General features: G+C 49.2%; 1 protein-coding gene across 1 annotated transcript in view; it reads right to left on the bottom strand.

The window, feature by feature from the left end:
- AGBL1 (AGBL carboxypeptidase 1) overlaps positions 1-21,835 on the bottom strand; it is a 165,459-nt gene that overhangs the window by 102,007 nt on the left and 41,617 nt on the right. The window contains exons 2-4 of the mRNA XM_060179380.1: positions 6,868-6,931; positions 5,519-5,665; positions 2,629-2,760 (exon numbers count right to left, since the gene is read on the bottom strand). Coding sequence (XP_060035363.1) covers positions 2,629-2,760; positions 5,519-5,665; positions 6,868-6,931 — 343 coding nt within the window. The remainder of the gene's footprint in view (positions 1-2,628; positions 2,761-5,518; positions 5,666-6,867; positions 6,932-21,835) is intronic.

Genomic DNA, 21,835 nt, shown 5'->3' with positions numbered 1-21,835 from the left:
AAACTCAAGGGGGCAGTGAGTCCTCACCATGGCTTCAGGTGAATAGTTCTGTACTGAGATGCCATTCTCCTCTGGCTTCTCTGACTACTGTAATAGCCCACACCACTCAGTTCACTCTAGAAAGAGCTCTGGGCATGTCAGAAAGAAGTGGGACAATCTGTAATAGCCAAGACCTGGAAGCAGCCCAGGTGTCCAACAACAGATGAATGGCTGAGCAAGTTGTGGTCTTGATACACAATGGAATACTACTCGGCTATTAAAAATGGTGAATTTGGGAGCCAGGTGGCGGCACACCCAGCTGAGCGCACATGTTTCAATGGGCAAGGACCCAGGTTTGAGCCCTGCAGGTGGGGGAAGCTTTGCAAGTGGTAAAGCAATACTGAAGGTGTCTATCTCTTTCCCTCTCTACCTCCCCCTCTCCTCTATTTCCGACTGTCCCTTTACAGTAAGTAAATAAAGATAGTACAAATAAAATGGTGAATTCACCGTGGTCACCTCAGCTTGAAGGAATCAGGTTAAATGAGATGAGCCAGAAAGAGAAGGATGAAGATGGGATGATCTCGCTCGTGGACAGAAGTTGAGAAACCAGAACAGAAGGGGAGACAAGCAGAACTTGGACTGGGTCTGGTGCCCTGCACCAAAGTAAAAGACTCTGGGGAGGGGGGTGGAGGTTTGGGGGTGCTTCAGATCCTGGTGCATGATGGTGGAGGAGGACCTAGGTGCTAAGTGTTTTGCAGAAAACTGGGAAGTCTTATAGATATACCAACAGCTGTATTTACTGTAAACCATTAATCTCCCAATAAAAAATTTAAAAGAAATAACTGGAATTCACGGGGTGAAAAATGGAACCAGCCAAGCAGGATAAAGATAGGAGGTTATTTTTGAAGGCTGTAACTCTTGGTTCTTTTCTCCACTGCACTCATGTGCTGAAACAGAGATGGAGAAATGTCTTGTGCTCTGGGCCAGTGCTATTCCAGGAAGTCCAGGTGGGGACAAGGTGGCCACAGAGGAGCAGAGTGGGAGAGAAAGAAGGGGCAATAGTGGAATAGTATGAGCTTCTATGTCCGGAGAAAGGAGGCTAGACGGGAATCCAGACATGCTCATCCAGTCTATCCCAGACAGAGCCTGTGGCTAACAGCTTAGCCACTCCCAGGAGTGCCTGTTGCTCAGTGCAGGTAAGCCTCCTGAAGCCACACAGCCAGGACCAAACTCCAGGATATGGAATTCTGGTATACACACCCATCTTCCACTCTCTGATGCACCCAGCCCTTACCTCTCAAATGGGGAGACATGTTAAGAATGCTCTCTTGGACTGGAATTGGCGTATCGCACCAAAGTAAAAGACTCTGGGGTGGGTGGGTGGGGAGAATACAGATCCAAGAAGGTTGACAGAGGACCTAGTGAGGGTTGTATTGTTATATGGAAAACTGGGAAATGCTATGCATGTACAAACTATTGTATTTACTGCCGAATGTAAAACATTAATCCCCCAATAAAGAAATTAAAAAAAAATACTCTCTTGGCAAATAGCTCAGCCCAATTTTTGTATAAAGTAGAGTTCTGGAGGGAGAAGGCTTTAAGAGCAGGGATCCTAATATGGGAGACATTTGCCTGGACACAGGAAGGGGAGGGAGGGAGGGAGGGAGACAGGGAGGGAGTCTCCACTGACCTCTTCACTGGCTGCCTGCAGAAGCTCTAAAAACAGCTCCACTGGCCAGCTAAGAGCTTCGGGTACACCACATTGAAGGGAGTTTGGGGGCTGTGGTCTCTGTCTCTCTCTCTGCCTCTGTCTCTCTCGTATTAACAACTAAGTATAGAGTTGTTACAATATTCAGGAGATGGTAGAGAGGTGGCCTGTGCTGTGTTACACCCTGTGGCTGGCTGGAGAACTACACTGAGAAGTGCTGTGAAGAGCTATGGGGCGCAAGCAGCTGAAATGTCCATGCTGGCTGGCTGGCTCAAGAAGTTGCAGGATATGGGATACAGTCTCTGTGGAATGCTAGTCTGCAACCTAAAAAGGCAATATTGTGTCCTTTAGGGCAGAATGGATGGGGCTGGAGGTGACTGTGCTTAATGGAGTAAGCAGAGAGGTACAAGACAACTCGTGGGTGGTTTTGCTCATGGATGGAGCATAGGGGATTGAAATATATGAACCTGCAAAGAAAAAAAAATTAACCAGCCTGTCTTTAAGAGTTTGTGAGAACTATGATGGTTTTCATTGAGGGCAGGGGACACAGACCTTTGGTGGTGGGTGTGGCGTGAGACTAGTCCTCTGTTCCAATCTTGTGAATCACTAATGGAAATTTTAAACAAATACACAAGACACAATAAGAGTCATTCAACTAAAGAAGCACTTTAAGATTGAAGCAGGTGAGCAATGCCGTGATCCTGAGTGTCTTCAGGCCCAGGGCTAGCAGAGTTGAGACTGGACACTTCTTCTGGGTGCTGAGAACAAGGGGGACTGGAGGAAGGTAAGAACTGAGCCCAGTCTGGCCTCTCCTGCTGGGGATCTCCCCCCCCCCTTGTAGTACCAACAGAGAAGCCCCCAGGGCTACAGCCTGTGGTACCCAAGGAACCACCCTGGTCTGCATCTGGAAGCCGCCAGAGTGTCACAATTAAGCCACTTACCACTTGAGGCAAACACACGTAGAGCCCAGAGACAGTGGAGGAGGTTCTGGCTGTGGGACAGGTTCTTCCTGGCCAGAATCAATGTCACATCAAGTGCTTCCAATTCCAATGCCTTCTGCCCAAACTTTTTATCTGTGAACACAAAGCACCCCATGTCAGCTGTGCTTTGTGGGGGTTCTGAAGGTTGTACAACTTGCCAGGTGGAAGGAGGGGAGAGGGCAGAGGGTGATCAGTCAGTGATCCAGGAGATGCCACTCAGTGCATGCCCGCTGCAGCTGAATGGCTCAGGGGAGCTCCTGCAGGGGACACCCGGAGTCGCTATTTTCTAAGCAATGGTGGCGTGCAGGCTGTATGACTCATGAGCACCTACATATAATGTGATTTCAAAAATGAACTCCAGGGGCTGGGCGGTGGCACACCTGGTTGAGCACACACGTTACCAAGGGCAAGGACCTGGGTTCAAGGCCTTGCTCTCTGCCTGCAGGGGGGACACTTCACGAGTGGTGAAGCAGGCCTGTGGTCTCTCTCTCTCTCCCCTCCTCCCATCTCTCTCTCTTTCTCCCTATACCAACCCCATTTCTCTCTATCCTGTCTAATAAAAGGAAAAAAAAAAAGAGAAGTGGGTTCAATTCATCTTGAGGGCCTAGAGATAACCCTGTTAGCAATGAAAAAAAGACATTTTTTTAAAGAACTATGGTTTAGTTAGACATTTATTCCTTCCTTTGCATTCCAATGGAATTTGGGGGCCATTATTGGGCCACTGGACCCCCCCCTTGAATTATCTATAATGGAATTAGAGGAGGGGCACTGGGAGAAGCTGCAATGCATCTCAATTATGCATGTTATTAATCTTTCTAGATTTGCAATCGTGATTTTGTGATTGTTCAGGGAAGTGTTTCTTTTCAAAGAAGTGCACTCAAAAGTATTTTAGAGAATAATGCTATCTACAATTTTCCTTAAAATGTTTCAAATAAAAATAAGAAGGTGAGGGAAGTGTGGTAAGCCACAAGCCTAGATCACATTTCTTGCTGATAAGAGAACTTTGTAGTGACCAGAGGAAATCAAACTTAAGCAGAGATTCCCCAGATCTCTCTAAACGGCTCACCCAAAGAACCTGAGAAATAGGGATTCTGTGATTGCTAATTATTCTCATAATTAGTAAGCAAGCACATAAGACAAGGCAAAGTGTCCTTTTTACTACATTTTGACGGTACCACCTGTCCATTCCACAGTGCAATGTTCAAACCACTGTGCAGGGACGTAGACCCTACCAGACTCATCACGGGTGAAACGAGGACGGGGCAATGTCCTCCCCCTGGGTCAGCAGCAGTCACACTGCACCAAAGGGCACCAGCAAAGAGGATGTAGGATGCCCTCCCTTGGTGAGGAAACAGACCACCCAGCTGCACTTAGAAGCAGCCACCTGGCCCCTGGCCCGTGAAGGTCAGCTCCTAGCAGCCCCAATGTCAAAGCCAAAGGCTCCAACCTCCTGATGGCAGGAGGCTGTGATCATGTGACTCTGGCATCCAGGTCCAGCCCTTGGAAACGGTCAAGTGACCAGCCTTACTTCTTTGCCCTGTGACAGCTCCATGGGTCCTGTTGCTGGGGACCCTGGACACGACAGACAAGCTCACGCAGCCACTGACACCCCTGTGAGGACCAGGGTCTGATGGAGTGAAGGGTAAACTGGTCCAGAGTCACACAACTAATTAGGTCCAGGCCACATCTGACCTGCCAGCCTCTACCGCGGACAGCTGGGGTTTACTTCCGACTTGGACTGGGATTCACATGTCCTGCTCTTTGCTGACATCTCATCCTTCAGGGTTTGGTTCAAAGGCCACCTCTCCTGACTGTCTCAGAGGCTCATCACTCTTCCAGGTCCTCACAGGTACCAGCTACCTCACTCTCCATTGCTAGCCACTCGCCCATTGCTACTCACTCTCCCATCCCCCCATCCTTGAGAGCCCGTCCCCTGCCAGCAAGCCCTTCTCTGTTTTGGTCTTGGTGCTGTTCCCACTGCCTAAAGCAGTGCCCAGCCCTAGGAGACTAGAGTCAGTGGCCGTTGAATAGTCAAGGAGCCTGCTTCACTGATTTGGTCTGGAACACACTCAGGCAGGTGTTGGCTGGTGGCTGGGCTTCAGTGTTTCTACAGGCTGTTGGATGAACTCAACACAGAGAGTCAAACACTGTGCTGCAGCTGCTGACACCAGGTGACAAATTCTACCTCCCGGAGGAGAGGAGCTTCTCTGCTGTGCCTTTCACAAGAGCCTCCACACAACCGGACTTAAGAGCCAGGACCAGTGTGCAGTTCTGGCCTGGCTCCTGAGTGTCTGGGCTGCTAACCTGTGCTTCCCGAAGTCCTGCAGCTCAGAGGGCATTTCCAGTTTACACTGGGGAAAACAGTGAATGTGGAACATAATGGGAATGACCCTGGGCCCCCATCTTTGGTTGAGGAAGCTCCACTTCTGTGTGACTTCAGTGGGTTGTATACTGTGCACCAAATTCATGTCCAACCGGAACCTTAAAAAGCCATTTCTGCATGTTTAGTAAGTTCAGAGGAAGTCAGAGAGACGTGGGTGGGCCCTATGTCTAGTGACTGATGCTCTTCTAAGTGGAGAGGACGTGAGGAAGACACGTGAAGGAGGGGCAGAAACTGGGGTGAAGTGTTTCCAAGCCAAGAAACACCAAGGAGCCACCAGCCTAAAGGAGAGAGAGGTGGCAGACTGCCCCTTGGTGCCTCTGGAGATAAGGAGCCCTGCTGACACCTCCATTCCAGGTGCTCGGCCCGCAGAGTGGTGAGGGCTCAGCTTTCTGTCTTCCTGCCTTTGCTCCCTGGTGCTGCCCAAACAGTTTTCATCCGCCATCTCCCTGGGTGCGGGGGGACAGGTACCTCGCAGGCCAACTTTGGCCAGCATCCGAAGGAGCGGCCGCAGGATGTCGTAGTCCGGGCTCACCGTCCTCGCCACGTCCACCAGGGTCCGCAGGAGGGCTTCACTGCCGCCCTTGGTGACCAGGTAGTGGATCCTCTGGTCTGTGCCTGTGGGCCAAGGGGGCAGCTGACCTGCACCGTTGGAGAGCCGGGGTGGCGTCTTCGCACCCCAGAAACCGAAACCAAGCTGCTGTGGAATCCCTTGGTATTTGAGTCATGCTGGGGGGTGAGTGAAACGGGGAGGGGGTGTATCTCAGTTCCCAGGTGCAGCCCCCTGCAGCAGCAGTAATAAATGCACTTGCCTGGGAAGCTGCTGAGTCTGCTGTGGATGCGTGTGCATGTGTGCGTGTGTGCTAGGCATGTCCACATGCCTGTGTGTGCGGGCGTGCAGGCTGCCTAGTGACCAGCTCGTGCTCAGTGGGAGACCGTGTCCCGGTATAAGTCTGGGGCAGCTGGGGCTGGGATGATAGCTAATGGTGCCGCCCTTTGGGTACAGATGGAAAGAGCAGAGAGAGGACGACAGTAGGAGGAAGCACTCCCTGGAGAAGCAGCATTCGCTCTGCACAGGGAGTCTGAAGAAGGTCTAGGGTTAGGACCAAGTGTGTCAGTCTTTCTACCGAGGAACAGCTCTGAGGGGCTGGGAGGCGGTTCCCCATTAGAACACAGGATGTGATGGCCCAGGCCCCAGAGCCTCCAGGTTCAATCCTTGCACTGCCATATGCCAGAACTGAGTGTTGGCCTGCTGTCTCTCCACAGCCCTCCTCTCTCCCTCTCCCTCTCTCTCTCCCTCCCTCTCTCATCTCATATAAACAGGTTTTTTTTTTTTCATCACTGGGCCTTTGTCAAGCAGGAACACTACCCAGATGAGATATTTTGGGGTCCATAAGTAAACTTTTAAAAAACAAAAGTCCTGGGGGGCAGGAGGTAGCGCACCAGGATAAACACACATAGCGCGAAGCGCAAGGACCAGTGTAAGGGTCCCAGTTTGGCCCCCAGGTCCCCACGTGCAGGGGGGGGGTCACTTCACAGGCGGTGAAGCAGATCTGCAGGTGTTTATGTCTCCCCTTCTCTGTCTTCCCCCCCTCTTGATTTCTCTCTGTCCTATCCAACAACAATGACAACAATACTAATAATAACAACAATAAACAACAAGGGCAACAAAAAGGAAAAAAACCCTCCAGGAGCAGTGGATTTGTAGTACAGGCACTGAACCCCTGGACTGCAAAGGTTTCTGGGAGAGACCACAGGTGGAGTGTCCCCAAGAGACACCATCAAAGGGGTGGGGGGGGGGTAGGGAAGGACGTACTCACCCACAGAAAGCAAATCTCCAAGGACCTGGATGATATTCAGGATGGACTCCCTGTCAGAGGAGCTCTGAAAGGAAACACAGGCGGCCAGCTTTAAGGGGGAGGACCAGAGACGGGAGGAGAAGTGGTCAGGAAGGCCCCTGGGAATGGCAGCACCTTTCCACTGAGAACTACTTGCTGGGGGCTCAGAATGCAGTGTGGAGCCCTTACTGTGTGTGAGGTCCTGTGTTTGAGTCCCGGCATTACACAGGAGCATCATAGGTGGTGCCGGTGGAACTCTATGGGTGGTGGAGAGTGATGTGATGTTTTTCCTCTCTTTGTGTCTGTCTGTCCCTCTCTTTTTACCTCTCAAATAAAAATAAAAATAAAAAGAAGTGCAGGGAGATGGCATAGTAGCGATGCACAGACTATGAGTCCCGGGTTTGACTCCTAAGTGCCGAAGCTGAGTGGCGCTGTGCTCAAAAACTGAAAAGCAAGGTCTCCAGCAGCAGAGAGGTAGGTGGCCGTGGGAGACTCACCAAGATGAGGGTCCCAGGGGTTCTGCCTTTACACATTTCCTTCGGGACCCCTCTTTGGGGGCCTACCTTACAGTCCCATCAGCAAGATGGGCAAAGGAATAAGCACAGAAATGTACATGCAGACAGCGAGGAAGTTGGAGCCTGTGGGTCAAGGAAGCAAAATGCTCAGTGACTGGGTAGCGTCTAGATGCGGGGCGGGAGGCAGACACAGAAAGGCTCTGCAGTGCTCTGATGAACAGACTATCCTCGCTGATAAGGAGGGATTCCATTTTCTCATGGGAAGCCCAGGCTGGGAATAGATCTCATTATGTAGTTGTTCCAAGTGATCTGCTAAATGGCTAGTCTCTTATGGAGGCTTGGTGAGATCTGGAACTTGTTTAGACCAAATCCCCAAACACAGCCCAGGCCAGACCAGTGCTCCTCTCACTGAGGTGTGCTACGGCACTGCAGGTCTGTGATTTGAAGTAACGCTCTGTCTGTCCCAATGGTTAAGTCTGGTGTTTCTCGTCTGCTTTGAAGACCTCGACGACTCCCCACTGCATGGAGAATAAAGCTGCACGCAGCCCATCTCCAGGCTTGCTAACACTCTTTGTGACCTTGGCCTGCTTACTTCTCCAGCTTCGTCTTTCGTCACAATAGCCCTGCCTGTGAGTTCCCACCCCAGCAGGGTGATTTCCAGTGGTTCCCTTCCTGAAGCCTGGTCAGGGTCAGCCCATCATGCAATGGGAGTGGGCGCCTCCAGGACTCCCACCCCAGTCGCATCTGGGGGCCCCTCTGTCTCCACAGCACTGAGGGCTCAGCTCCACCAGTGCAGTGACCATGTGATGCCAACCTCTCGCCTTCCAACCCATCTTTAAAGTAGGTCCCAGGTATGTGTCTGCCTGTATTCCCAGCAGCTAGGCCAGGGATTGGTCCAGAGAAAGTGTGACTGGAACTGAGCCCCAAAGAGCTGTAACAGCCAGAAAGGCCGCCACCACAGCCCAAGGCAGAGTGCTGCCCATACTTCCCTTACCCTGGGCTAGACTCTCTGGCCAGCCATGCTTCAATACTCCAGCCGGAGCCAGGAATGACGTGAGGCAAGGATAGGATCCATACCAGGTATAAAATTTTAAGGGCTCAAAAATGCAGCAGTCAGGAATAAATAATATCATGGTAATTCCAACATTTTTACCAAAGTTACTGCCAAAGGAAAAAATTCACACAGTAAACTAAAGAACAAATTTAACAATGCAACTCCTGCTTCAAGTGGGATCACACACACACACACCCCTCAGCCCTCACGTGGATTTTGTTCTAACATCCTCTCTCCTGGGAGCCTTGTTCTAATAAGGGCAATCCCAGCATGCACTTGGTTGATGCTATGCTCAGGGCCATGATGGATATAAACAGTAGGCACCACAGCTTAGCTTTCTGTGTCCAGTCCACCCTCCAGCACAATGCCAGCGCTCCCTGCCCTTCCCCCATCAGAGTCCCCAAACTGGGGACAAACAAGGAGCAGTGGAACAAAGCACCCGTCACTCCGGAGAGTTTGTGAGGAGGACTCGGAGCCATGACACGGGAGCCATAATGGCAATCAACCAAGTCCCAGAATAGTGTCCCTGATGGACGTTGATGCTTCTGGATCTGCCTCTCACACCCTGCAGCAGCTCCTCTTTCCAGGAAGGAGGTGTCGGGGTGGGTACAACCATGAGACTGCTGATCTCATGTAACTTGTCAAGTGCTGGACTCAACAGCTCATTGTGAGTAAAAGGGGAAAGGAAATAAGAGGAGAGCTAGGGAGATGAGAAAGGATGAAGGAGGAAAGGGAGAAATTAATAAAGTAGAAACTGACTGAAGAGAAATCAAAGATGGAGCTTTAATTTCCTTTCGTTCAATTATTTATGCATTCATCCACACAGACGTTCACTGGGAACCAACTCAGCTCCAGCCGCCGCGTTAGGAGACAAACCGATCGGAACACAGTCTGCTTTGGTGGGGTTCCAGGCCTGGCTGAGGAGAAGAGCTGGCAGGTGAACAGCTGGCAGACAGCTAAGACCCGGATGGCAAAGGCTCGGACAAATGCAAGCATTGCTGCTGGCAGAATCCCGGGGACAAGCACTGTGCCCAGCCAGGGCCAGGAGGGAAGCAGGAAGCGGGGAGGAGAGTGCTCTGGCAGCTCCGGAGCCCAGCCAGCTCCTGGGAGAGCTAGTGGGAACATGGTGACAGTAGCCACTTCCTCCATACAGCATCATCTGTCTCCCCACAAGGCCCAGAGAAGCATCATCTTAAAAACTCCTGGTGCACCTGACTGCAGAGATAGGGAGCAAGGAAGCCTGGTGGGCTGTGCTCAATCACCACTCCAAACTGGTCTGGCCTGGGGCCGGCACTGTCAGCTGTGTGCACCTCAGCCCTTCCTCTGTCACCACCCCAGGAAAATGGCGCTTGCTTCCGGGGTGGCGTGCCTCATGCTCTCCCCGCCAAACGTCACGAGCTCTCAGTGCTGCTCATATGGTGGCTTCCAGGGAGGAGGGTGGGGATGAGCCCAGACTTCGAGAAGGAAGCCTGAGCAGAAAGCAGCTGGGAGCTTCCAGAAAAGACCTATCTCTCTGGGACTGAACATATGCACGGTTCTTGCTGGGTAGGGTATGTGTCCCACCCTGTGTTTGGTCCGGGTTCGAGCCCTTGCATCACCTGGGAGTGGCATGGCAAGAAGGGAAACTTTGATGCTATAGTTGTTCTGTCTGTCTCTCTCTTTCTCTGTCTCTTTTAGTTCAATGAAAAAAAAGTAGTCCAGGATCTGTGCAACTGTGCATGTTCAAGGCCTAAGTTCTGCAAAGAAGAAGAAGGAGGAGGAGGAGGAGGTGGAGGAGGAAGAGGAGGAGGAGGAGGAAGAAGAAGAAGAGGAAGAGGAGGAGGAGGAGGAAGAAGAAGAAGAGGAAGAGGAGGAGGAGGAGGAAGGAGGAGGAGGAGTGGAGGAGGAGGAAGAAGAAGAAGAAGAAGGAGAAGGAGGAGGAGGAGGAGGAAGGAGGAGGAGGAGAAGGAGAAGAAGGAGAAGAAAAAGAAAGAATGTACCTAAAGGGGGTTGGGTAGTAGCGCAGCAGGTTAAGCACAGATGGTGCAAAGCATAAGGATCCCAGTTCGAGCCCCCTTCTCCCCACCTGCAGGGTGAAGCAGGTCTGCAGGTGTCTGTTGGGGAATTATGCAGATGCAGTCTTTGCCCTCAGGTTTTGCCACTTCCCGCGATATTCTCAGGTGCTTTCCCCAACCAATCCTGTCCAGACACATCACTCCAGGTTGTTGCCCTATAAAGCCCTCCCACTTCCTCTCCCTCTCCCCCTCCCCCTCCCCCTCCCCCTCTCCCTCTCCCTCTCTTGCCCGGTGGTATGGTAGTGGGGGACAGCCATTTTGGCTGCCTCCACATGGCCTGAACCACCCAGCTAACCCAACCATAAAGGATTGTGTTCCCCTTCTGCGCCAAACCTCCTTTTTCTGCGTCCCACCGCCGCCAAGCAACAGGTGTCTGTCTTTCTCTCCTCCTCTCTGTCTTCCCCTCCTCTCTCCATTTCTCTCTGTCCTATCCAACAACAGTAACATCAATAACAACAGCAGTAACAACAATAAAACAGCAAGGGCAACAAAAGGGAGGGGAAAGAAATGTGCTTAAAGATATGCAAATATGCATGCATACGTGTAATGAAGAAGCAGCTCAAGTGTATCCTGTCTGTGGACACTGACATACGGGGACATGACCCCAGGCTGTGAGTGACATTGGTACAGTCATGGAGCAAGCTCTCTGGAACTACCTCCCCTGGACTTTCAGAGAGGTAAAACAGTAAATGTCATTGAGAAAAGTCACTTGTAGTTGGAAAGTTTATTACTGAATTCTGATGTAACAGAGGGGAACAAATTCACACTTCCAGTGCCACCTCTTCAGTCAGGGCAGTCTCAGTAGATAAGAAAGAACTCGACATCCAGGGCCAGGAGCTGGCTCTGTGGGTAGAGCACATGCCTTAGCATGCTTGAGGCCCCTGGTTCAATCCTCGGCACCACCTCTGAGCACCATGGATGGCACCGAGGGAGCTCCATACAGGGTGTGAGAGCACTGTGGTCTCTCTCCCTCTCTCTCTGTCACTCCTCCTATCTCTAAAAATACTGACTAGAAAAAAGTTCACAAGCAAACTGTAAGGAGGCTGGAGCCCATCAAAGCCGAGAGCCAGCAGCATTACACAAACGCTGAGTTCTGAGCCAGAATGGATGGAGACAATGTTGCTCTCCTTTAAATAAAAGTTATGGCTATCAGCGGGAAAAACAGACACCCCATGGAATCCTGACTGGCATTAATCTATGCGCTGCTAAATTTACCAATAAATATTTTACACGATTTAGAAGAGTAACACAAAGCCGTTATCATGCGCAGTAATAATAAATGAGCAATTAGAGAAGGCAGGATGCGCTGTGCCTTGAGTCTGCTCTAATGGTCCCTTTAGAATGGATTGTGGGGTGGCTCCCTGCTGGCTCAGAATTTCCCTGGCAAAATGGCTGCACTGAGCTCCCAGGAGCGGTAGGAGCTGGAGGAACCGATGGCGTCTTTCAGTCTGTGGGGTTTGGAACTGCACTTTCCACAAACACTCTGTCTAACGTGTGGGCTCCCCTTGTTTTGAAATCTTCCTCCTTCTGACACCTCACAGAGGTAGGTAAGGGAAGCCCGTTGCCTGGATCAACCTTTAGGGACTCTGGTCCCCCCAACCCATCACACACACACACACACACACACACACACACACACACACACACACACATGCACACACACAGGCACACACGCACACACACTCATGCACACACACGTACACACACACACACACACACACGCACACACACAGGCACACACACACACACACACGCTCGCTCGTGCGTACACACACGCACACGCATGCACATGCACACACACACGTGTGCACCTCACTTGCACATATCATCTTTATTAGCTTTCTTTTAAAAAAATGTATTCCCTTTTGTTGCCCTTGTTTTACTGCAGTTGTTGTTATTGATGTTGTTGTTGGCTAGGCAGAAAGAAATGGAAAGAGGAGAGGACAGAAAGGGGGAGAGAAAAATAGACACCTGCAGACCTGCTTCACTGCTTGTGAAGTGACCCCCCTGCAGGTAGGGAGCCAGGGGCTGGAACCGGGATCCTTATGCCAGTCCTTGCACTTTGCGCCATGTGCGCTTCACCCGCTGCACTACTGCCCGACTCCTCCTTTATCAGCTTTCTTGCTAGGTTCCAGAGGTTGCTTATTTCCGTTCTGGTGCTCCACCTCCCTCCATTCTGACTGTCTATGGCAGGCACCCCAAACTTAATACTTAATGACTTAAAATAGCCTTTAAGTAGATGGATGGATAGATGGATGGAGGCTGAGTGGGAAGGAAAGAAGGGCGAGACAGAGAAGGGAGGGGTGGGGGAGAAGTAGCTTGGCTCTGTGTGAAGGGGGTCCGGATATGAGCACCTGGGGCTGGCGGCCTGGAGGACCTGTGGTGGTCACACTCACACATCTGTACACACTGTGGCAGGGGCCACCACAGACAGGACTGCCAGGCCACCACAGGCAGGAGTGCCAGGCTACCACAGGCAGGAGTGCCAGGCTACCACAGACAGGAGTGCCAGGCCACCACAGGCAGCAGTGCCAGGCCACCACAGGCAGCAGTGCCAGGCCACCACAGGCAGGAGTGCCAGGCCACCACAGGCAGGAGTGCCAGGCCACCACAGACAGGAGTGCCAGGCCACCACAGGCAGGAGTGCCAGGCCACCACAGACAGGAGTGCCAGGCCACCACAGACAGGAGTGCCAGGCCACCACAGGCAGGAGTGCCAGGCCACCACAGGCAGGAGTGCCAGACCACCACAGGCAGGAGTGCCAGGCCACCACAGACAGGAGTGCCAGGCCATCACAGACAGGAGTGCCAGGCCACCACAGACAGGAGTGCCAGGCCACCACAGGCAGGAGTGCCAGGCCACCACAGGCAGGAGTGCCAGGCCACCACAGACAGGAGTGCCAGGCCACCACAGGCAGGAGTGCCAGGCCACCACAGGCAGGAGTACCAGCACAAAATGCGCAATGTGCCTGCATGCTCTAAGAGCAAGCTGCAAGGCCTCTTTGGTTTCGCCCGGCAAACCCAGCCATCACCTGGGCTACATATAGTCAGTTGAGTCACTCATGCTGACCCTGGTTCCAGACGAGGGCGGGCAGCCTCCAGCTCTCAAACGGAAAAGCAGGAAAGAACTCAAGACCATTTTTTTTTCCCCTCCAGGGTTGTTGCTGCAACTCGGTGCCTGCACTACGAATCCACTGCTCCAAGAGGCTATTTTTTCCCTTTTGTTGCCCTGTAGTTTATAGTTGTTGTCATTGTTGTTGTTGTTGGATAGGACAGAGAGAAACCAAGAAAGGAGGGGAAGACTGAGAGGGGGAGAGAAAGATAGACACCTGCAGATCTGCTTCCTTGCTTATGGAGCGACCCCCTGCAGGTGGGAAGTTGGGGGCTTGAACTGGGATCCCTATGCTGGTCTGTGCACTTAACCCACTGCTCTACCGCCCAGCCCCCTCTCGACCATTTTTAATCTTCCATATTTCCTTCGTACTGTGAGCTCCTCCAGATGAAGGAAGGGTCTTGTCTTGTTCTCCTTGGAGTGCCGGATCACAGGCCTTGTAGAGAAGGCCTTCTCCCATCAGTGGAATGGATGGAAACTTAATGCACACTCTGCCAGAGCCTTGTTAGCCTACTCTGCCTGTGGACAGGAACCACGATAGGCATGGTCCTCCACAGATGTTTAAACAGCATCACAAACGTTTACAAGGCACACAGCTGAGCAAATACAGGAGTTTGTGCGGAGCACTGTGCTGCTGACTAAGAAATACGGACGTTATCACACAGCGAGTAGAGGACAAGGAGCGTGATGTGACCCTCGCCCCCAGGTTCCCACGTCCAGTCCTCAAGCTCCTTGACAGGCTGAAAACACCCTGCTGTGTTTCACAGACCTGGCCTCACAGAAACGGGGTGTTTTCTGTTCTCTTAGGTTGCGAGACTAAGCCCACGAAATGTTCATCCTGGGGCTCCACAGACTAAGATAAAATCTCTCCCAAACTCATGAGCCAAGAAAGGGCACAGGACACAGCTCATAGCCCAAGAAAACCACACTTCCAAAAATAAATCTGCCTCCCTGCAGCCCTGTGGTTTGAATACTCGCGAGGGATGGCCCATTGGTTAAAGGACAAATAAAAAGTTTGGAGTTGGTGATGGATGGGGAGAGGGGACACTCGTCACCAACCTCTGGGGTGGGAAGTGGTGACAGGACCAGAAATGGTGACCTAGAGTCTCTGTCCCACCTAGAGGAGGACACAGGCAGAAACGGCCTCCATGAGACATTTGGGAAGAAGAAAGAAAATCCTGCCATCCTATCAAAACTGATGTGCATTCAAAAGGGAGAAGGATTCTAAGGGAGCATGGGCTGGGGCCACAACACTCCAGAGAGCCTGGGCATTCTGTGCTAGGCCCCGGGTGCCTTGTGGCACTGTGGGAACCCCAGTGCTGTGGTCTATGTTCCCTTCTTTCTGACTCTTATTCTCGGTCTCTCCATCTGAATGAAAAGGCAGCCCAGGACGGTTAAAGTGTGCATGCACGAGGCCCCGGTTCCGGAGGTGTGGGGGGAGGGAGGGAGGGAGGGAGGGAGGGAGGCAGAGAAAAGCATGTCCTTCTGATTCAGGTAGACTTGGGTCACCGTAACCTCTGAGGGATTCAATCTCCTCACCCAAGTTATTGGTAGTAATTGTAGCTAACTCCTGGGTACAATCCAGTTAGAAACACCATAATAGATACCAAGCACCCAGCTCTCACCTGGGTCACAGCCAGTGCTCAGGAGGCTGTCTGAGCAATCGTGGCACAGACAAAAGCCTCCCAAGAGATGAAGAGGCTTAAAATAAGCCTGACGCTCCTTTGGGAGATGTCTTCCTGAATCAATTTTCCACCCAGATCACAATGTTCCCAATTTAGCAGATACTCTAAGGGAAGGGGGGAGAGAGAAACAAGGCATAGGAAGCGGGCAAGGCTGCGTGTGACATTGTGTGCTCTGGGCAGAAGCAGTCGAGAGGAGAGCTGTGGGCTCTGTCGGAAGTGGGGAGCCCACTGGTTGTCATACAGTCACTGGGGAAGACCCTGAGGCTGGAAAGTAATACCAGCAATCAGCAGTGGCATGGGCCTGAAAGATCCGCTGATTTCTTTTAAACGGTGCTCACTGGAAAGCAGGCTGCCGAGATCTCTGTCTCTGGAAAGGCGGGGGGGGTGTCTCTGCAAAGCACAGTGGGCAAATTACGGCACAGACTTTGCAGGCTAGCATGCAGGGCAGCTGAAAAGAAGTGGCAGACCGGCTGCTTTTTCCTGAGGGGGTTTGGAACTGCAAGTCCACAGCACACAAGTTATTACCCTCCACACACAAACCTCCGCCACCCCCAAGGCCCTCGTCACCCTTGTGGAGGAAAGTGGGGTGCAGCCTTCCTGTTCAACCTGCAGCTGTCACTCAGACTCTGAAACACACATGAGAGATCACAACATCAAGACAAAAGAGCCCTGTTTACCCTCTCTGAAAAGCCACTGAGCTATTTTTCCCCAATAATGTGGGGAAAAGGGACGGCCCTTCCTGTTGTTTGTCCGTCCTTCCTGTCTTCCTGCCTTCCTGCCTTCATCTATTTATGGCCTCCATGGTTATCGCTGGGGCTCAGCACCCGCACTAGGAATCCACTGCTCCTGGAGGCCATTTCTTCCGATTTTTGTTGCCCTTGTAGTTGTTGTTATTGCTATTGCTGTTATTGCTGTTGTTGTTGTTGTTGGGTAGGACAGAGAAATCGGGAGAGGAGGGGAAGACAGAGAGAGAGGGGAGAGAAAGACAGACACCTGCAGACCTGCTTCACCGCCTGTGAAGTGACTCCCCTGCAGGTGGGGAGCCGGGGGCTCGAACCGGGATCCTTGAGCGGGCATGTGCGCTTTACCTGCTGCGCTACCGCCCAGCCCCTTCTGTTGTTCTTTCTTGATGAGCTGGACCACAACAAATTTAGAAGGAGGTAAAGTCTGACTCTGGAGTCCTGGGGTCCCGTCTCCACTGCCCCTGTTTCACATCATGGCCCTGCCCCACCACTTGGTGCTCCTGAAACCAATGTCTATCCACTTGATTGTCTCTGGGAAAGGAAAATGGGAGGGTACTGGGAACTTGTAGTAGGTGTAGGTGCAGCTTAGAAAGTGAGTCAAGGTAAGGCTGCAGAAGCAAATAAAAATGGACCAAAAAAAAGTGGACACTACATATACATATCCAACCCATATGTACGACCTTGGGGGAACCATGGTGGTCACCCTGGAGGAGAGTGTAAGCAAGGAACGTTAGTGGTGGGAGTGGTGTAGAATTATATCTCCATTATCTTATCTTATCACTATTACATCACAAATGAAAAAAAAATTTTAAAAAAAAAACCTTCCCTCTGCTGTCTTCCCAAAGTGGCCCATCAGTGAAATTTCTGTCGCCAAGGTAGGGTTTGGTTTCTTAGCCTCAGCTCTACTGGCAAGTGGGGCCAGAGCAGCTCTTGATGTATATATAACCTGCTCCCCTCAACTTTAATAAATAAGCTTTTCTCTTCAAAAGAAAGAGAGAAGAGAAAGGCATATGAAAAAGTCAGCATAGCCTTTATAGGAAGTCCCTGCTTCAGGGAATAAAGTAAGGTCCAAACACTAATTAAGCGCACACATTACAACGAGCAAGGACCCCGGTTCAAGCCCCTGGCCCCCCACTTACAGGGGGAAAGCTCCATGAGTAGTGAGGCAGGGCTGCAGGTGTCTCTCTGTCTCTTTCCCTCCCTATCTCCCCTGCTCCTCTCAATTTCTCTCTGTCTCTAACCAATAACAAATAAATAAGGCCCAAACACTGCAATTTGGGGCTTATGCGAGAGACCGGAGAAAGGCAGCTCCCTCTGACTCTCTGCTCCCAGGGATTCTTCTTGCTCCCCAGATGCCCTGACAGTAAATTACCGACGTAGGAAACGTGTTTGCACATGAGCTGAAAATTCAAACTTTCACCTTTACATAAAGCTAATGGGAAAATAGGTAAGTTGGTTTGTAAGGTACATGATTTAGCTGTGATAAAGGTAACTGCTAAAGCAAGTTGCCTAAAAACAGAGGAATTACCCAGTCACAGAGGATTTTAAGATTCAGGCTAGAAGTGACACAAATCATTTCCAGTCTCATTTTGTTGGCTGCAACACATGTATGTATTCACATCTACACACAAAGGGAAAGGGAAGATGGAATCCTGGAATCATGGCACAGTGCTGCATTGAAAGTAAAGCAACTATTTTCAGTAGGTGGCTGCTTTGGCTCTGACCAAGTATCATTTCCTCTCTTTCTCTTAGGGTTCCCTAAGAGGCATGATTTCCCACCATTCCCTTGGCCAGCCTCCTCCTGAATGATGCCCACCTCTTCCTTATCACCCAGGCTGCCCTCCACTATGTCAGCACTCCCCAAACAATAGGCCAAAGTTAACAAGAGCAGGAGAACCTGGACTCATCCATCTACTATGAAAGGTCAGCTCCCAAGCTCTTATTTCCTACATGACAACTCACTTCATTCATAAGAGATTGACTCTGATTTATTACATCTTTCACAAAGAACTACATTTTCAACCTCAATAAACAGTACAATATTATGTATATTAAAAAAAAATCTCAAATAGCCATGTTTGAGCTCCTGCTCCTCACCTGCAAGGGGGAAGCTACTCAAGCAGTAAAGCAGGTCTGCAGGTGTCTATCTTTCTCTCTCCCTCTCCATCTCCCCACTCCTCAATTTCTCTCTGTCCTATCCAATAAAACAGAAAAAAAAAAAAAATGGCTGCCAGGAGCTGTGGATTCACAGTGCTGGCACCAAGCCTCAACAACCCTGGAGGAGAAAAAAAAAAACCACAAGACTGAGAGTTAACATATCACAAACCCTCACCCTCACCCCCCACCCCAGGCCAACATGAAAAACACAGTCCTTACCATTCTGGGGAAGTCATCTAAGTTTAGTCACCAAGTCTAAAACATTAAGAATTCCTGTGGACAGTTTGGCTGGTCACTTCTGGAGGCGGGGCTATGAGCAGCAGCAGATCTGTTTCTCTCCTCTCCTCTCCTCTCCCATATCAACTAGGAATACCAAAGGAGACCACCTGGGACCTAAACAAGACAAGACTAGAACGACTTCAGGAACCCACCAAATCACCGGTGAGTGCAAACGCGTGTGGCTGGTGGTCACAGAGGAGCCTAGCGAGAGATTAAGTGGCTGGTAACAGTCCGGCGGTTTATCAGTTGAGACACCACCTCCAGTCTGTTCCACCAACAAGGGGACAGCTGAAGTGAGGAGAGGACTCCCCGGAGACTCACCAAGTGCAACTCTGAGTCTCCATTGCTACTGCAGGGAATCTGGAACAGCAGCAAGGAGGCCCTAGGCTGACACCAGGGGACAGAACTAACCAGGAAACTCAGGAGAAGACCTATACCTCGGTGGCATAGCTGTGAAAGTCTCTTTGCATAACCACTGGATTATCTCTGCCACACCCTGCTTTATCTCTTGGTCAGAAGTCAGTAATTCAGCTGAGTCCTACTTATAGTTCAAAAGCCCTCAGGCTCCCATAGCCTACAGGGAAGAAAAAGCACAAAAGAGGCTTTTAAGCCACTGAGCTCCAAATCAGGGACTAAAATACTATTGAAACAACTGTTAACTTCCACAACTGTGAACCCTTTAATTACTTTACTTAGATACAAGTCAATCCAGGCAACAGTCATCAGTAATTTGAAAAGTACTGAGAGAGGGAACTCATAACATAATATATAAAATGGTTAAACTAACAAGAAGAAATATTGAAGAAATGAACCTGGACAAGAGTCCAGCTAAAAGCCCCCCCAAAGGGTGAAGCACAAAATAATGAGGTCAACATCTAAACACTAGCTAAGGAAATAGTAACAGGAGTGAGTAAAGAGTTTGGGGAAAGAATTGTCATCAGAAATACAGAAACAACAAATGAGACTCTCAAAGAAAACGCTAATTATCTCAAGTTATTAGAGAGCTGAAAGCTGAAATAGCTGAGTTAAGAACACAACTAGTTTAACAAGCTAAAACAATATCAGAACAGGATAACAAAATAGATGAACTCCAGAAAACAGCAGAGGGGAGAGAGAATAGAATCAATGAGGCTGAAGACAGAATTAGCAAGATTGAGGATGAATTAGAGACAACTAAAAAAAAAAGTAAGAGATCTCAAAAAGAGATTAAAAAATACTGAAAACAACAACACAGACCTATGAGATGACTTCAAAAGAAACAATATACACATTAGTGGCTTACCAGAGGATGAAAGAGAGGGAGAGGAAGAAAGCATTCTTCAGGCCATAATAGCTGAAAACTTCTCTAGTCTAGACAACATCAAAGACTTAAAGATTCAAGAAGCCTAGAGAGTCCCAAACAGAATTAACCCGGACTTAAAAACACCAAGACATCATATTTAGAATGGAAAGGAATAAGGATAAAGAAAGGATCCTGAAAGCTGCAAGAGAAAAACAAAGAGTCACCTACAGAAGAAAACCCATAAGATTAGCAGCAGACCTCTCCACACAAACACTACAGGCCAGAAGAGAATGACAAGATATCTATCGAGTACTCAGTGAGAAAGGCTTTCAATTGAGACTACTGTATCCTGCTAGACTGTCATTCAGACTAGGTGGATGCATAAAAACCTTCTCAGACAAGTAACAGCTGAAGGAATCAACTATCACCAAGCCTGCCCTGAAAGAAGTTCTAAAAGGCCAGACCACCATAAATATGCCATATATCAGAATACTCTAAAACTCTACAAAAATGGCGCTAAAATACCTTCAATCTTTGACATCAATAAATGTCAATGGCCTGAATTCACCTATTAAAAGACACAAAGTAGGAAGATGTATCAGAAAACACAACCCAACAATATGCTGTCTACAGGAAACACACCTAACTCAACAAGACAAACACAGACTCAAAGTGAAAGGATGGAAAACGATCATACAGGCCAATGGCCCACCAAAAAAAAGGCAGGAACAGCTATTCTCATATCTGACACGATAGACTTTAAAATAGGTAATATTTAAAAAAGATAGGAATGGATACTACTTAATGCTCCGAGGATCAGTCAATCAAGAGGACTTAACAATTATTAACATCTTTGCACCCAATGAGAAGCCATCTAAATACATCAAACATCTACTGAAAGAACTACAGCAATATAACAACAACAACACAGTCATAGTAGGGAAAATAGTAGGAAAATCAAAATGTCTCAAGAGTTCAATGAAAATGAAGACACAAGTTATCAAAATATTTGGGACACAGCTAAGTCAGTACTGAGAGGGAAGTTCATAGCCATACAACCACACATTAGGAAACATGAAAAGGCACAAATAAACAGCCTGATTGCACATCTTAAAGACCTAGAAAAAGAAGAACAAAGGAATCCTAAAGCAGCCAGAAGGACAGAAATCACTAAAGTTAGGGCAGAAATCATTAACATTGAAAATAAGAAAACCATTCAAAAGATCAAGGAAATTAAATGTTGGTTCTACAAAAGAGTGAACAAAATTGACAAACCTTTAGCCAGACTCTCAAAATAAAAAAGGGAGAACCCAAATAAATCAGATAGTAAGTGAAAGAGGTGATATCACAACAGACACCTCAGAAATTCAACATATCATGCGAGGTTTCTATGAACAACTATATGCCACCAAGCTAGAGAACCTAGAAAAAATGGGCGATTTCCTAAATGCCTACCAACTTCCAAAACTAAGTAAAGAGGAAGTAGATAACATGAACAGGCCCATCACAGCTAATGAAATTGAAACAGTTATCAAAAATCTCCCCAAAAATAAAAGTCCTGGACCAGATGGTTTTACAAATGAATTCTACAAAACCTTCAAAGAAGAACTATTACTACCACTTTTAAAAGTTTTCCAGAAAACTGAAGACACTGGAATACTCCCTTCTAGCTTCTATGAAGCCAACATCACTTTGATACCAAAAGCAGACAGGGACACAACCAAAAAAGAAAACTAGAGACCAATATCTCTGATGAGTATAGATGCTAAAATACTGAACAAAATTCTAGCCAACCAGATACAGCAGTATATTAAAAATATTGTTCATCATGGCCAAGTGGGGTTTATCCCAGGCATGCAAGGTTGGTTTAATATACGTAAATCAATCAATGTGATCCACCACATCAACAAAAGCAAGACCAAAAACCACATAGTCATATCAATAGATGCAGAGAAAACCTTTAATGAAATACAACATCCCTTTATGTTTAAAACACTACAAAAAATGGGAATAGGTGGAAAATTCCTCAAGATAGCGGAGTCCACATATAGCAAACCTACAGCCAGCATC

The sequence above is a fragment of the Erinaceus europaeus genome, chromosome 20 (genome assembly GCF_950295315.1).
Source record: "Erinaceus europaeus chromosome 20, mEriEur2.1, whole genome shotgun sequence".
In the NCBI taxonomy this organism is placed as follows: domain Eukaryota; kingdom Metazoa; phylum Chordata; class Mammalia; order Eulipotyphla; family Erinaceidae; genus Erinaceus; species Erinaceus europaeus.
Note: the sequence above shows the minus strand (reverse complement) of the source record. Positions and strands in the feature narration are given on the sequence as shown.